This window comes from Bactrocera dorsalis, chromosome 1 (assembly GCF_023373825.1).
Source record: "Bactrocera dorsalis isolate Fly_Bdor chromosome 1, ASM2337382v1, whole genome shotgun sequence".
NCBI classification, from domain to species: domain Eukaryota; kingdom Metazoa; phylum Arthropoda; class Insecta; order Diptera; family Tephritidae; genus Bactrocera; species Bactrocera dorsalis.
In genome coordinates, this window is record NC_064303.1 from 9,989,264 (window position 1) to 10,005,190 (window position 15,927).

At 34.0% G+C, this 15,927-nt stretch overlaps 1 protein-coding gene across 6 annotated transcripts in view; it reads right to left on the reverse strand.

Annotated features, from left to right (window-relative positions):
• Positions 1-4,077: 4,077 nt before the first annotated feature.
• The window catches only part of LOC105223486 (ankyrin repeat domain-containing protein 29), a 52,251-nt gene continuing 40,401 nt past the window's right edge, over positions 4,078-15,927 (reverse strand). For 5 of the 6 annotated variants that reach the window (XM_049448614.1, XM_049448620.1, XM_049448607.1 and 2 more), the window contains 5 exons: positions 11,046-11,156; positions 6,269-6,466; positions 5,571-5,669; positions 4,479-4,775; positions 4,078-4,419 (listed from right to left, as the gene is read on the reverse strand). In XM_049448614.1, coding sequence (XP_049304571.1) covers positions 4,210-4,419; positions 4,479-4,775; positions 5,571-5,669; positions 6,269-6,466; positions 11,046-11,156 — 915 coding nt within the window. In that variant the 3' untranslated portion in view covers positions 4,078-4,209. The remainder of the gene's footprint in view (positions 4,420-4,478; positions 4,776-5,570; positions 5,670-6,268; positions 6,467-11,045; positions 11,157-15,927) is intronic. The other variant, XM_049448629.1, reaches the window with a different exon arrangement.

Below are 15,927 nucleotides of genomic sequence, written 5' to 3' on the forward strand. Positions count from 1 at the left end.
AAAACTGTCGACTCTGGTGCGAAGAAAAGTCTCAAATTAATCATGAAGAACCATTGCATTCACCAAAATGTACAGTTTGGTGAGGTTTTTGGTCTGGAGGAATCATCAGTCCGTACTTCTTTCGAAATGAAGCTGTTGACATTGTAACTGACAATGGAGAGCTGCATAGATCGATGATACCCAACGTTTTATCGCGGCAAGTTGATCTTGACAACATCTGATTTCAACAAGACGGGACTACCTGCCACACACCACATGCTACAACCGAGTTATTGCAAGAAAAGTTTGGAGATGCGATTATTTCAGAAAATTGTGACATTGACCGGACTCTAAGAAGTTGTGATTTAACACCTTCTTGTGGGTTATTTGAAGTCATTGATCTTGATCAATAAACCAGACTCACTTCAAGCTTAAGAAGCCAATATTGAGTGTGTTATTCATGACATACGATTTAGTACAAAAAGTACTCAAAAATTGGGTTCAAAAAATTCGTTCCTGAAAAATAAGTCGCCTGATGTTATATTCAGAAGTTAATTGAATAAGTACTTAAAAATTGGGTTCGTCGACTTCGTTCCTGGTTCCTGAAAAAGAAGTTGTGGAGGCCGTTTGAGTGATGTCATATTCAGAACTTAATTGTAACGGGGTTTTCAATAGATACGCTATAAAAGTAGACCAATAGGGACAGCAAACGACGCCGTATTTTTTCCCGCTCTTTTGCCATTTCTATTTAGTAAGGTTTACCATTTCATCATGGAAAGATATACGGTCCAACAACGAGTCGGAATTATTAAAATTTGCGTTTTTTTTTAAGGAAATGAAGTGGAAGTTCGTGTAAAGCTTTCACGAGAAAAGCAACATACGTGAGCTTAATGAAAACTTACGAAAAGCAAAAAATTTTTAGCTTGAGAGGAAACTGAGTTGATTTATAAATATTTGTAATATTTATATGAATTCAAATGCCATTCTCACCTGGAAAACCACCAAGGGAAAAATTACGTATATTTCGATAAAAGTCAATAAAAACTTCATCAATTTTAGTTTTCAAATATTCATATCTTTTTTATTTTACTAATCCAATCAACTCTCCCTGGACTCAGTTCATTTATATGCGAATTTAAATACAATTTTAATAAATTACATTTTCAATAACTTAATAAATATGTTAGCATAAGTTAGTATGAAAATATGTAGGTTATAATAATTTCAATATTATTAATTTTTCGAAAATATAATTTGAAATATGATTTTTGAAATACTTTTCATAAATTACCTATATTTTGCCAATGTAATACTCCGTTTCTACAATTTTATTGCACCGTTCGTTAATTGCTTATGACGTCATCACTTTACAATACCTAATCTTCAATAACTTACAATACGCTTAACGGTACATGCGATAAATTTTTCACGCGCCTCGTTGCATTGCCGCCATTATTTACAAAATTTCATTTATTAATAATATTTTCATACAACAATTTATTGGTTAGCAAAAAATTTTGGAAAAATACAATGGTTTTTTATAATTTAATAATATTTCTATAAATAATAATTTACAAGGTTCTTACACACATATTCTTTAAGTTTAAGTATTTTGTAAATAAGTTCAAAATTCTTTTTTTGTGTAAATTGAAATATGATTTTTTTTAATATTTCTTATTTGTTTGGTTTATATTTAATATATGGACGCATTATATTTTATTTTTATAGATGTTTTATGAATAATCGAAAGTTTTTGTTAGTGAAATTTATAAAGGCAAATGAATGTATTGTGCTAAGAGTTTAATTTGCGCTCTCTTCTTCGCTTACTTGCCACTCTCACTCTCTCGTTTCTATTGAATATTATTAATGTATAAACTACAGTGTCAAAGTTTAACGGTATTCATGCGAGTATCAGCTTGTGCTTATGTTTTTTAAAGTACTCGAAATTTTCATTTTTTTTCTTTTTTTTTTGATTTTTTTTTGGCGAGTGCGTCAGCAAATATTTAACCTGATTTCCTAATGCATAAGAAGTTTGCAATGTGTAGCGGTGTAAATTCGGTTATTTTGTTTATTTTTTATTAAATATTTTGACGTAAGACGTACAAATGGTTGCTTGGACAGTTTTGCAAAGCTCGCTACATATTTTGGAGGCCTTTGTCGCAAACATATCTAACATGCTATGGCTTGAGATTCAGAACTTTAAGTTTTTGCTTTTGTATTTGTAATTTTTGTAATTTCTGCTTTTTAGTGGGCTTCTGTGAAAACCAGCTGAGTTGAAATTTTTATAGTCCAAATTTCAAAAAAAAAAAAAAAAAAAATTGAAAAAATCGGTTTATTATTATAATTTTTTATTTAGCTAAAATATATGTAAGTTAAGGAAATAAGATTATTATTTTATTTGTTTCAATTATATTTAATTGGAAAAGTGTCGGCGAAAACTAAACAAAATATTAAAAAAAACGGAATAACATTTTTTTATTAATTAAAATAAAAATAAATAACCTAGTTTTCAAAACAAACAAAAATAAAAAAAATTAATATTCTCAAATTTTTTTATTTTTATATTTTAATGTTTGTTTTAAAAACTCTGTTTATTATTATAATTCTTTTTTGTAAAAGCAAAAACAAATATAAAATTTTAAGAAAATCTGATTATTATAATTAATTTTTCCACTTGTACAAAAAACTAAAAAAAATATTATAAAAATATATATAAAAATATTTTTTTTTACGAAAAGAATTTATAAAAATATTTTTTAATTTAATAAAAACTTTACAAAAAAATATTTTTTTAAGAAAAAAATTTAAAAAAAAAATTTTTTTTAGCAAAACGAATTAAAAAATTAATAACTGCAATATTTAAATATACAAATATAACAAAAACAATATTTTTTATGAAAGAAAAATAAAAAATTAGGAAAAAAATATTTTCAGAAAAAAAATTTATTAGAATTTTTTTTTTTACAAAAAAAAATATTTTCAAATTATTTATATATAAAAAATTTATAACCAATTTTAAGTTTTCAAAATATTTTTTTTTCAGTAATTTTTTTTTTCCTTAAAAAATAAACATCATTTTTAATTTTCTATAAATTAAAAAGATTTATTTAATTTTTTTTTATAAAAAATAAATATGTATTCTAAAAAAAAGTAAAACTAACATTTTTATTTTTTATACAAAAAGTTAAAAATTTTGCATCCCTGTTTACCAAAAAATTGGGAGAAAATATATTTCTGAAAAAAAACAATATTTAAAACTGAAATTGTTTAAATTAATTTTTTAATATATAAATTTACGCATAAATTTAGTTTTCGGCAATTTAAGATAATCTGTTATATAAAAAAATTAAATAACCAATTTAATTAATATAAATTTATATTTTATAAAGTGATATGAAAATATAAAATATATTAAAAAAAAAATTAAATTAAAAAAATAAAAATAAAAATAAAAAAATTAAAAAAAAATATAAAAATATTATTAAACATTTTATTAAAAATTTTTTTTTTTCTATAATATATAAAATATTTTTCAGATAAAAAACATTTTATTTTATTTAAATTGTTTAATATAAGTGTTTATATTTTTTTTTTAACTTTTTTTTTGAAATTTAATTTTCTACAGTTTTAAATTATTTGAAAAAAATACAATTTTTTTTTATTAAAGTTATAATTTTTCTTACTGAAAATAACATATAGACTTAAAAAATAAACAACTAAAAATATTATACCAAATATACATATATAAATATATACACTATATATTACTCGTATTATCATAAACATATTTACAAAAATAATTATTCCTACAAATGTAAATTGATATACTATAATTCACAAAAAGAAACAATAATTTAAATAAAATATAAATCGCACATTGGAGAATAATGTAGAGAATTATACCCATCCTTTATTTATACAAAAAAAATCATTATAAATTCCACATCATCTCCACCACACCTCACAATATTTATCAAATTTTGAACATAAATTTTTCAACTCAGCGATTTGAACGTAAGAACAACCCAATATCGCTTTGACTATTCAATTCTATTTTCGAGTTTTGTTTTTCAAATATTTCTGCGCACGCCTACAGACACTCACGCCTACAATTGTATAGCGAAACTAACTAAATACGCTTATATAAATGGCGTTACCCCAAACACCATTGTCACCCAACTTTAACAACTTAAAGCTGCCGCTTGTCTAAACCACACACAATAACGGTATTTATGTGGCCGTACCAGCACGCGCACGCACCAAACGCAAGCGATCCTGCAGATAATCACAGATCGACGAATACTTTTGCTGACGCGCCACCTGCAAGGCGGTGAGCCCTTCCTGATTTGTCTGCATTATATCGCTGCCCGCAGCAATCAGTTGTTTGCACACCGTTAAATGACCGAACATGGCTGCCGCATGCAACGCTGTTTCGCCGTTCTGTAAATATTTAATTGATGAAAATTACATTTTTATTACTAAAAGTGGATGCCACCTACCGGTAATAGCCCCAGGTTGGGTCTGTGTTTCAAAAGTTCAGTCACAACCGCTGCGTGTCCCTTATGCGCCGCCTTGAAGAGTGGCGTCGCGCCGTCACAGCGCACAGCATCCACAAAAGCGCCATTTTGCAACAACACTTTGCATATGTGATCGTGTCCCATTTGTGCGGCGATCCAAAGTGGTGTGGCGCTATCGATGCGCTTCATATCGGGGTTGGCGCCCGCCGTTATGAGCAGGGATAACACTGTGCGATGACCGTTTTGTGCGGATATGAAAACGGGTGTGGCGCGATCCTGCTTGTTTGAGGAAAAGACAATAACTTTAAGACTCAGTTCAGCATTTAGAATAATACAATATCTAACGCAACTTAACTTAAATTAACTTATTGAAAAAATACTTAGCCATAACTTAAATTGTTATTTCAAATTCCTGCACTAAGCATTGTCTAACTAACTCAAATTTTACGTAATTTAACTTAACTTAGTTTAACTTAACTTAGTTTAGCTTAACTTAACTTAACTTAACTTAACTTAACTTAACTTAACTTAACTTAACTTAACTTAACTTAACTTAACTTAACTTAACTTAACTTAACTTACTTAACTTAACTTAACTTAACTTAACTTAACTTAACTTAACTTAACTTAACTTAACTTAATTTAACTTAACTTAACTTAACTTAACTTAACTTAACTTAACTTAACTTAACTTAACTTAACTTAACTTAACTTAACTTAACTTAACTTAACTTAACTTAACTTAACTTAACTTAACTTACTTAACTTAACTTAACCTTAACTGAATTTAACTTAACTTAACTTAACTTAACTTAACTTAACTTAACCTTAACTTAACTTAACTTAACTTAGCTTAGTTTAGCTTAACTAAACTTAGCTTAACTTAACTGAATTTAACTTAACTTAACTTCACTTAAGTTAATTTTGCTTGACTACACTTAACGTAATTTAATTTAACTTGACTTCACTTAACTTAACTTAACCTTAACTTAAATTTTTATTTCGTCTTCCCAAACTAAGAATAGCGTACTTAAACTTAACTTAATTTAACCTTAACATAATTTATTTTTTTACCTTCATACACGCATTCACATTGGCACCACAATCCAACAACTCACGAACCAATTTCACATAACCACCCTGTGCGGCGACAAATAGTGGGGTACCACCATCCTAGAGAAAAAGAAATATTATTATAATACAATCTTATTAGATTAACAATAATATAATAGTCTTATTTGTATTTATTGATAAGACGAATAAATTTTTAAAAGCAATAGAAATCATAGTTTACGAAACCTTTAAAAATATTTTACATAGGTTTTGAGGTTATGTGACAAAAGTGTTAACACGAAAGTCATAGATCTTTTTTGACGTACAACTTAGCCATTTAAGCTTTTTCCATAAAATTCGTTGTTTTGCTGGAAATCGAACTAAACCGTTTTTAGGTCTTACAACTTCCAACGTCCCTCCTACTCTTCCTTTCCTCTTCTTGAACTTAGAACAGCCGTAAATTATTTTGCCTTTCATTTACTTTATTTTGTTTTCATTTTTCAATTAGTTTCATTCTTCTATTATTTTTTTAATCTTTCACCATTTTTAAAAGTTTCAGCACTGGCCTAATTGATATATTTGCTTTTTGGAAAACTTTGGTTCTTTTTTAAAATCTGACTTGCTAAACAACTCAAACTGCAACTTTTCATATATTTATTGCATCCTTATTATTTTTCATTACTTCTCTAATATATTAAAAAAATAAATGTTAAACTTACCACCGATGGTGTATCCACACTGGCACCGGCTTTTATCAATATTTTCACCACATCTAAGTAGCCACCCTGTGCTGCGAAAAATAATGGTGTTGTGCCAGTAGCGCGTCGCGAATTCGGATCTGCGCCCTGTTCAAGCAACTCTAGCACACATGGGGTATGACCGCCCGCTGCTGAAAGTATTAGAGGTGTGGTGCCATCCTGAAAAAAAATAAAAAAAATAATAATATTTATATATATAAAAAAGTCCATATTACTCTCGAAAATAATTTAATTTTTTTTTATTCAAAAAAGAATACGCATGATTAATACTAAATTTTGATTAATTGTTTAGTAATAGTATTTTCGATTTTTTCATCCACCACAATTTATCTAAGTTGCCTAGCCACAGCACTTTCATGTTTTTTCGCATCGAATTTCACCAATTACGCATTCGGTTCAATTATGCAACGCTACCGCAAAATAATGAAATGCATACGAAATTGAAATTTTATCGGCTGCGCCAAATGAAATCGAAGGCATATGAAAAACTCGCTGTAATATTCGCAAAATTATAAAGCGCCGCGCTGCGAAGGTGTTCGTTTCGCGTTTCGCCATATCGAATGCACGCAACTGATTTAATTAAACCACAACAAACAAATAGAAATTAGGAAAATCGCTGATACGGAAAATTGTTTATGTGTGTGGTGGGTATGTGATACTAGGCACCTGATATTTACAGAGTTGTGTGGGCTAATAGAATGACGGGGAAAAACCAAAAAAAAAATTAATGAGGGGATGATACTGAAAAGGGATGCCTGACTCGCAAAGAGATTTATTATGAATGGTTTGACCCTTTTTAAAATAATGAGTACTCACCACCAAACGAAATACATCGCTGTCTGAGTAAATTTCAATAATGTGAGGGTACTACAACCAAGAGTAAATTAGATTTGAGCAGCTCTACATTTTTCGTATCTCTTTTTCAACAAGCTTTATAGAAGATGCACTTCGAAGCAGTAAACCTACTACAATCTCACCACCTGCCACACCGGCCTGGAAACCACTGCAGTAGTCCGAAAGTCCAGAGCTAAAAGCGGAGAGCTCTTTACAGAAAACTATTCCTCCTTGCCTCGTTTTAGCCATGCAAAAGTTCTCTGCTCTTTCACTAGCGACTCTCCCAGTTCACCAATTCACCGTCGGTATGTAGAGTGATCCTGTTTGTCCCCTTTCATATACCCAGTTTCTCTGAGTCTTACGCAATATTCAGGGTTGCTATGTGTAGAAAGGTCTCAAGTTCTATCAGCCTTTTCAGGTAAAGAAGCGTTGGGATGCCAGCCTTGGTTAGGTAGCTGTTCGCAAGAAAGGCGTTGTGGCCCGAGCCTTGTCGTAGTGCAACTTTCAACTGACCAGCCGTTCCTTTATTAACTAGGAACGCCCTCTACCAAATTCAGTCGGTGCGCGCACGCTCCGAAGTACAGTCGCGGCGGAAGAAAATCAGTTTTATTACTTTCCGTACAGACCCTGTATGATCTCCCACGATTCTTAAGAGTTATAGTGGGACTGAAATACAAGGATACTCTGGCTCGGTTACATAACGGATATAGTTATCTGTTTATCCCTTCAGCGAATTACAAAGCTACCCATTTGTCTACGTGTTTCCTTAACACTAGCATGATGAGTGAATACTAACAAAAAATTTAGCTTCTCATTCACACAACTTCTTACTAATGAGCCAACCATTGATCTATCTGCATTTCCGGAGGTTTCTCGCACCGAAAGAGTCCACAAAAGCAAAGAAAAAACTTTAGCACATTTTCCAGCAAAGCACAAAACCCACATGATTAACACATTTGCTTACAAATTTCGCGCGCACCAATTAGCAATCGACTACGAAATTTCACCAGACGCGCAAGCGCAGTAGCAACTTTTCGCAACGCAAACACACACACACGCACACAATCGTGCGGTTGCGCTGCGGCTTTGTGCATTGCATACAAATGAATTTTCGCTTGAGTGCAGTTTTTTGGCATCGCATGAGGCGCTGCGGCACGAAATGAGTGCAGACGTGATTCGATTTGCCCACACCCCGTGCGATTGGAAATTAATGCGAGCCAAAAGCGTAAACAATGAACACGGCAAACACCCGCAAATACGAAGTTGCAGGCAGACAGACACACACACCGATTGACTTCATTCATTCACATATTAATATTAAGTGAATTGAGGTGTTCCCGCCAAAAAAGGCGCTTGCTGCTTGGCATTTGCTTTGGCGGTGAAAATTATTTATTATTTATTTGTGCGCCAAAGCGTTGTAAGTCAGGCGAGGTCTAAGAAAAGCGAAAGTGCAGGCTAATGTTGGGCGATTGCCAATAAGCGAAATTATTATTTTAATTAGAAGTTAGAAAAAAAATTAAATTAAGTTCGATTTTTGGAAAAACTATGAGTTAATTTCTTTCTCTAAATACAATAAATATATTAAGTAATTAATTCAAACAAATGAATGATTTGAATTTTTTTCCAATGCGGGACAAATGCACAAGAGATGCTCCATTGTTTCCCTGGTGACTTGCTCTAAACATTTCCTGCAGTCCTCTCTATCTCGATCTGTCAGCCTGGTGCGGCGGGCGCGTGTCGCCACCAGACAGTGACCAGTTACTGCATCGAATACTTTCAGAGCTGGAGTGTTTTCGTACATACGCACGACATGACATACGCTGTCTCTTAATTCGTTGAGCTACAGGTATGTCAATGACGTCGTATATCTCATACAGCATATCGTTCTATAGAATGCGATATTCGCGTGGTTAACGCGCAAAGGACCATAAATATTTCTCAGTACCTTTCTCTCGAACCTTCTTCTCGAAACTCGTAACGTCGACTCATCAGATGTTGTCATCGTCCATGCCTCTGCACCATAAAACAGCACGAGATAATGAGTGACTTGAAGATTTTAGTTTTTGTTCGTCGAAGGAGGACTTTACTTTACACAAACGATGCTCCAATGTTTCCCTAGTGCCCTGCTGTAAACATTCCTTGCAGTCTTCTCGATCTGTCAGCCCCATCCTGCAGGCATGTGTTCTCATCATGTTCTTACAGTCTCTTCTATCGAGTGCCAAAAGCAATTTTGTATACTTCCGATCTACTATTGTGCACATGACTTTTGCAGTTTTGTTGCTCGGTAACACATTCCAGCGAGTTTTGATTTTCTTTACCATACTTCTGTTCAGATCATCTTTTAGACAATGCATGGGTTTCCCAATTATGATCTCGTTTCCGGGGGTTAGCCGTACACCATTATTGGTAATCTCGTTCACTATTTGCAATGACCTGGCTCATAGCCTTTCTGGCCTGGTAACCAGTAGAAATGAAGTTCCTCCATGTCTTGACACCTCATCTCTAGTATCGATTTAATGCACGCTTAGACTGATTTCAGTGCCTGGCCAAAGCGGTACTGCATGAACCAATAACCGCGGATTGGATGCGAAGACTAGATCCATTGGCTTCTTAATGCACGCTTGGGCCTCAGACCAACTTAATAAGTCAAATACTAGCAGCTGTGCAGTCGCAAGGACAAATTCAGGATAAATCATAAGAAATCTAGAGAACTCTTCGCTACTTTCAATGATATTGTAGGATTTCTAAACGGACTATGTTCGATCGGGATTCAACATTTTACCAGATGCTAAATGCATTAGCTGTTGGTTAGCTGTTTGGAAGAAGGTGAGATAGAAACATCTCAACACTTACTCATGGAATGTTCCGCTTTTGCGAGATCAAGGCAAAAACATCTTGGATCTGATATTTTGGGCATTCACGTGAAATAGGGGATATAAAAATTTAAAAGAGTAGAAAAATAAATTTTTTCGAGTAAACTAAATTAAGATATTTTTCTAAAACTTTTACAAAAAACTCAACTCAATGCGATCCCTCGCCACTAAAACTGCGGTTAGTTAAACCCTAATATGTTTATCTTTGCATGCTTTTATTTTCAATTCAACAGATGAAATTATTATAGAAAAAAATATCAAAACACATCAAGGAATGTGGCCTTGACTCGAGATCACTTACTCGCACAAGTATATACGATTATAAATACATACAAGTATGTTATATTTATATTTCCACACTATTTTTAGCACGTCAAGTACGCACCCTAAACGGAAATATAACGCGCAAAACAGGGGGAATATTTTTCATCAATAGGGGTATTCATTAGTAACATAGTATGAAATTTATTTGAGAGGCAGATCAGTCGCAGAACATTTACTTTAAAGACATCAAGAGTCATCCAGTTTCAGATTTAACCATCGTTTGGGTTCAAAATATTACGGAACAAATTTTGTAAATTTCGTGGTAATCTTATGTTGGAATGCGATTTATGTTACTTCAATGGTTATTGACTCTAGTACCTTCAAAACTTGCTACAAAGCCATCAATAAAACCATTTGCGCACCGAGAGATAGTCTATTGAGAAAAATATAACCTCAACTTATGCAGCATAACTGTTTTATGCTTACAAAGCTTATCCACGCCCACATGAATACCCTCAATAAGAATTTTAATTTTATTTTTAGCTTCCAAAAACCAAAGGGTGAGCAGACAATAACAACAAAAACAGCAATGCCATTATTTACGCTCTCTCAGCGCATAAAGTAAATGCCACTCAGCCAACTATGAATGAACAGCAATGCTTCCAATTATACATATACATACATATGTATATACAGATTTATACATATATATATGCACATAGTAAAAAAAATTGTATATGTATATACATATAAACACCGCTACTTACCTCATCTTTGCAATCCACATGCACTTTGCCGCTGTCAAGTACGCGCCGCAGGTTGATTTCATCGCCGCGTAGCGCTGCCAAATGCAACAGCACATCGGACGGAGTCTCCTTCTGCAATAAAAAAGAACAAAAAAGATAATTTAAGTCATAAACAAGAAAAAAAAAATTATTTCGGTTGCACCGAAGCTATAATATCCTTCACAGGTGCATTTAGCATGCTGTAAAGAGGTCTTTATTGTGGTATTGATCGTTCAGTTTGTATGACAGCTATAGGATATAGTGGTCCGATCTGAATAATTTCTTTGGATAATGCAATGATGCTTTGGACAATAATGTGAGCCAAATTTCGGAAAGATAACTTGTCAAACAAAAAAGTTTTCTATACAAGGACTTGATTTTGATTGTTCATTTTGTAGGGCAGCTATAAGCTATAGTGGTCCCAACTGAACAATTTCTATAAATAATGAAGCAATGCCTTAGACAATAATCTGTGCCAAATTTCGGGAAGATATCTTGTCAAAAAAAAAAGCTTTCAATACAAGGACTTGATTTTGATTGTTCAATTTGTAGGGCAGCTATAAGCTATAGTGGTCCGATCTTAACAATTTTTTCGGAAATGTTAGCGTTGTCTTTGATATTAATCTGTACTCAATTTGGGGAAGATAACTTGTCAAATAAAAAAAATTTCCATAGAAGGACTTGATTTAGATTGTTCAGTTTGTATGACAGCTATATGCTATAATGGTCCGATCTGAGCAATTTGTTCGGGGAAAGTAGTGGTGTCTTTGAAAGTAAGCTGTGCCAAATTATGTGAAGATATCTCGTCAAACAAAAAAGTTTTCTTTACAAATACTTGATTTTGATCGTTCAATTTGTAGGGCAGCTATGTGTTGTAATGGTTCGATATCGGCGTTTCCGACAAATGACCAGTTTCTTGGTGAGAAAAAGACGTGTGCAAAATTTCACATCGATATCTCAATATATAGGCAGCCATATACGGCTAAATCAACTCACCTCGTCACGCTAACCAGTTATTAACCTGGTATATACCTTACAAGGTCTCTAACATTTCCTTCTGGGTATGACAAACTTCTTAACATACTACATACACCCTGCTCAGGGCATACAAACATAAATGTGAGAAAGAACAGCTGAATATGAGAGCTAAAAAAGGGGGCACTAAAATAAGGTGAGTGCAATTAAGCTTCTTTATTTCCCTCTTCCAATATTTAGGTTGTCAAGTCTTGAAGATTGCTATAAATCATATGTGCAACATCGCACATACATAAATATTTGATTAGAAATTATGGTTGAACGTAGAGTGTAACCTGACCCTTTTCGATGTGCCACATAACACACACACACGCACACAACGGTGCACATGTTGCAACATGAAGCCAATAAGGCCTCACGGCAAACCAAATTGTGCACGAAATTCTACTCATATTACAGCAACAGCAACAACAGCAACAACAAAAAATAAGTAAAAAAAAATAAACACAAAAAAGCTGCCAACCTCATTGACTCCGTTAGTGCCCCAGTAGCCGTATTGCCTTTAAGAAATAAGCTGCCAATTGCCGTCGCACAGCAAAGGTGATGCAACAGCAATAATGTTTCATATTTCACACAGCTGGTTCTTCTGTTTTTTCTTTCTTCCTTATTAAAATCTATAAGACAGCTATTGAGCAGCAGAGCGAGACTGCAGCAGAGGTGGGCGCGGAGCTGGCGTATGCGCCGTTAAATTGCACCTGATGCTGTAATACACCGAACATGTATGTATGTAGGTGGGTTTGTATGCGCAGCTCCCATGCGCCACTACCTTCAAACTGGTCACACCAAACAACCGCCTAACCGTGACAGCAACACATTGTTGCTGTGTCATGCGGCTGCCGGGCATTTGCCACAACGCGCTTGTTGCAACACAGTTTGTTGTTGTTATAAGACTTGCTAGCTGCCATGTGCTGTTGCCAACAAACACATGTACGTACATGTACATGTAAATGTATGTGTCATTGTGCACACTTAAAGTTTTATCGCATCTGTCGCACTGGTGGCACCCAAATTTGCCGCCTCACACATCTGCTTACCAGCTAGTGGAGCTTGTTAAATTCAATGGTTGTTGGGACACCGGCCGAAACTTTTTTTATTTCCCAATATTTTCGTTATAAAGTAATCGCGGATGGATATAGTGTTATACGAGTATATAAATGATCAGGATGACGAGACGAGTTGAAATCCGAGTGGAGGTGCCACTAAACGAAATTTACAAAATTTCAATATATAAGCAATGAATCGCATTAGGTAGGAGTATCTGCGGTTCGAAAACTTTGAAAAATTGAGCAAGTCAACGCCCTTAATAGTTTAATATACATGTCTCCCAACCTCGAAGCGGCAGTCAACGAAGCTGGAGGACTCTCTCGAAGACAACATAGCTTTAGACCCGGCAAATCAACTCTAAGAGCTATAAAATGTGTCAATAGAAGTCTAGAAGCCGCACTGGATATACGAAAGAATAGTGCTGCTGACGACTTTAGATGTCCGAAACGCCTTCAACAACACTAGGTGGGTGGATATGATCGACGCTTTCGAAAAAGCCTTAAAATCACCGACTACCTCAGAACTGTGGCACGAAGCTACCTTAGTAACAGAAAATTGCTGTACCAAACCAGAGAAGAATAACACCAGATAGCTGTCTCGTCAGAAGCAACACAAGAATTCATTCTAGACCCAGACTTGTGGAACATCAGCTATGACGCTATATTAAAATTCGGAATTCCATACGAATTGTACTTAATTGGCTACGAGGACCGACATTGCAGCAGTAATTATCGCATGAGACACAGAAGAAGAGCGAAGAAACCTTAAACAGGTCATGATACGGACGACAGCATGTCTCGACTGACACAACCTTCAGCTCGCAAGAAAAAAAACAGGGCTATTACTGCTAACAAAGAAACATATACTCCTCGAAATAGCTATGCAAATGACTACGGATATTCTTAGGACACAAAACCAGTAAAATTCAGAAGCTGGTCCTGAATGCAGGTCCGGAGATACAAATCAAAAAAAAAAATTTCTTCTCAGTCTTTTGACATTAGAGAACAGTAATATTCGCTGGGAGCTAAATCTACGGTCTATGCGGAAGTAATTCAAAACCCAAGTCATAGATTTTTGCCATCCTTTTCACTAACTTGTGAAACGATGCATTGTCTTGGTGAAGCAGCACTTTCTTGTTCTTCAAGTGCGGCCACTTCTCAGAGATTTCGTTCTTTGAACGGTTCATTAATACTCTATAGTAGTCTTTGTTAATGGTCCTTACTTTCCCATTCGGATTCCCAAATACAAACACCGTAACCTTGTCAGCCGACTGTGACCTTTTTCCATGCTTTGGAGCGGGTTTACGAGTATTGTGTGTAGTGCACTCAGATGATAATCGATTAGACATCGGAGTGAAACGATCTAGCCATGTTTTATCCATTGTCACATTTCGACGCTGAACTTACCCTGAAAAAAACCCTTATTGTGAACATCTCATCGTTGTTTTCGGTCAAAAGTGAGCTTGCGAGGCACCCACTTTGCACAGAGTTTTCTTATATTCAAATATTCGATAATGATATGATGTATACGTTCTGTTAATATCTTTAGATTGCCTGCTATGGAACAACCACTCTTTACGGCCATTTAAAATTATTTTATGGACTTTTTTAGAGGCTTTCATCGGTAACAATTTATTTTGTTTGGGAGTCCAGTGCGTTCAGCGTCTTTGGTGCTTACTTCAGCACGTCTTAACTTAGCATACCAATTCTTCATGGTTGATTTTCCTGGAGCACTTTTCAGAAACTCAGAATTTCATTATTTTAGCAAACTTTATGCCGGATGTATCGGCCAGTGTGTGTGTTATTTTCCTAAAATTGCGTGGAAACATGTTTCCGAATATACTTGAGTAATACTACAAGTTAACCCAATCAGTTCAATATAATGATTATCGACTTTCTATTTGACTTGATTTTCGTTTCACTGGTCTATATATTAAATTTAATCTCTTTGGTTGAGTCTGTATGCCATATGTTTTATCTCGTATATGACTATATTTCCCCGGCTTTTATCCTGTCCTTTCTTACATGTTTTTTCTTTATTATATAAATTCTATATTTTTACATAATTTATATTTTTTCTAATTTCTGTAATTTTTATTTAATGATTTTTTTTTCAATTTATTTACATTTTATACCTATTTTAATTACATTCCACGCTTTGCCTCAAATTAGACACATTTATAGTTCAGCTTAAAAGCATTTTGTAAATTACCTTTTTCGCCTCTTTGCTGTTTTCTTTTTCAAAGTTTTTTTTGTTGCTGTAGCTTGTAATTCAGCCAAATTTGTAAATATCAGCGCAGTGTGGCACTATGCCATTTAAAACTATTTTCGGTGTGGCAGTTGGTGGCAAGCAGCTGTCGTTAAATTTATCTCCAAGCGGAACATTTGCCAATTGCTGTCGAATAAAGATATTCTGAAATGAATGGCAGACTAAAGTGTTCGTAAGTATGATGTGTTTGTTAGCAAAGCATTGGCAAGACTATGCTGTGCGCATTTGGTATCGCCACGGTATGAAACACTGGAAGAGGTGTCGATAGTGAGGCCACAAATTCTGTTGAAATTCGCGTCAAGCGCAGTCATCCTAACGATGATTACTCCTCTTGGACTCAGTAACTGAACTCCAAACCGGTTTAAGCGTAGCTCATTGACCTATCAGACTAACCTAACATATCCTAAAGTTTTTAGTTTTTCTGATTTTTAGGTAGATTGCTTTTCGAAATAACATAGCTTGGTACGAGGTATACATATATATACGTGGAAGATTTTCAAATTAGCATTATGGACTA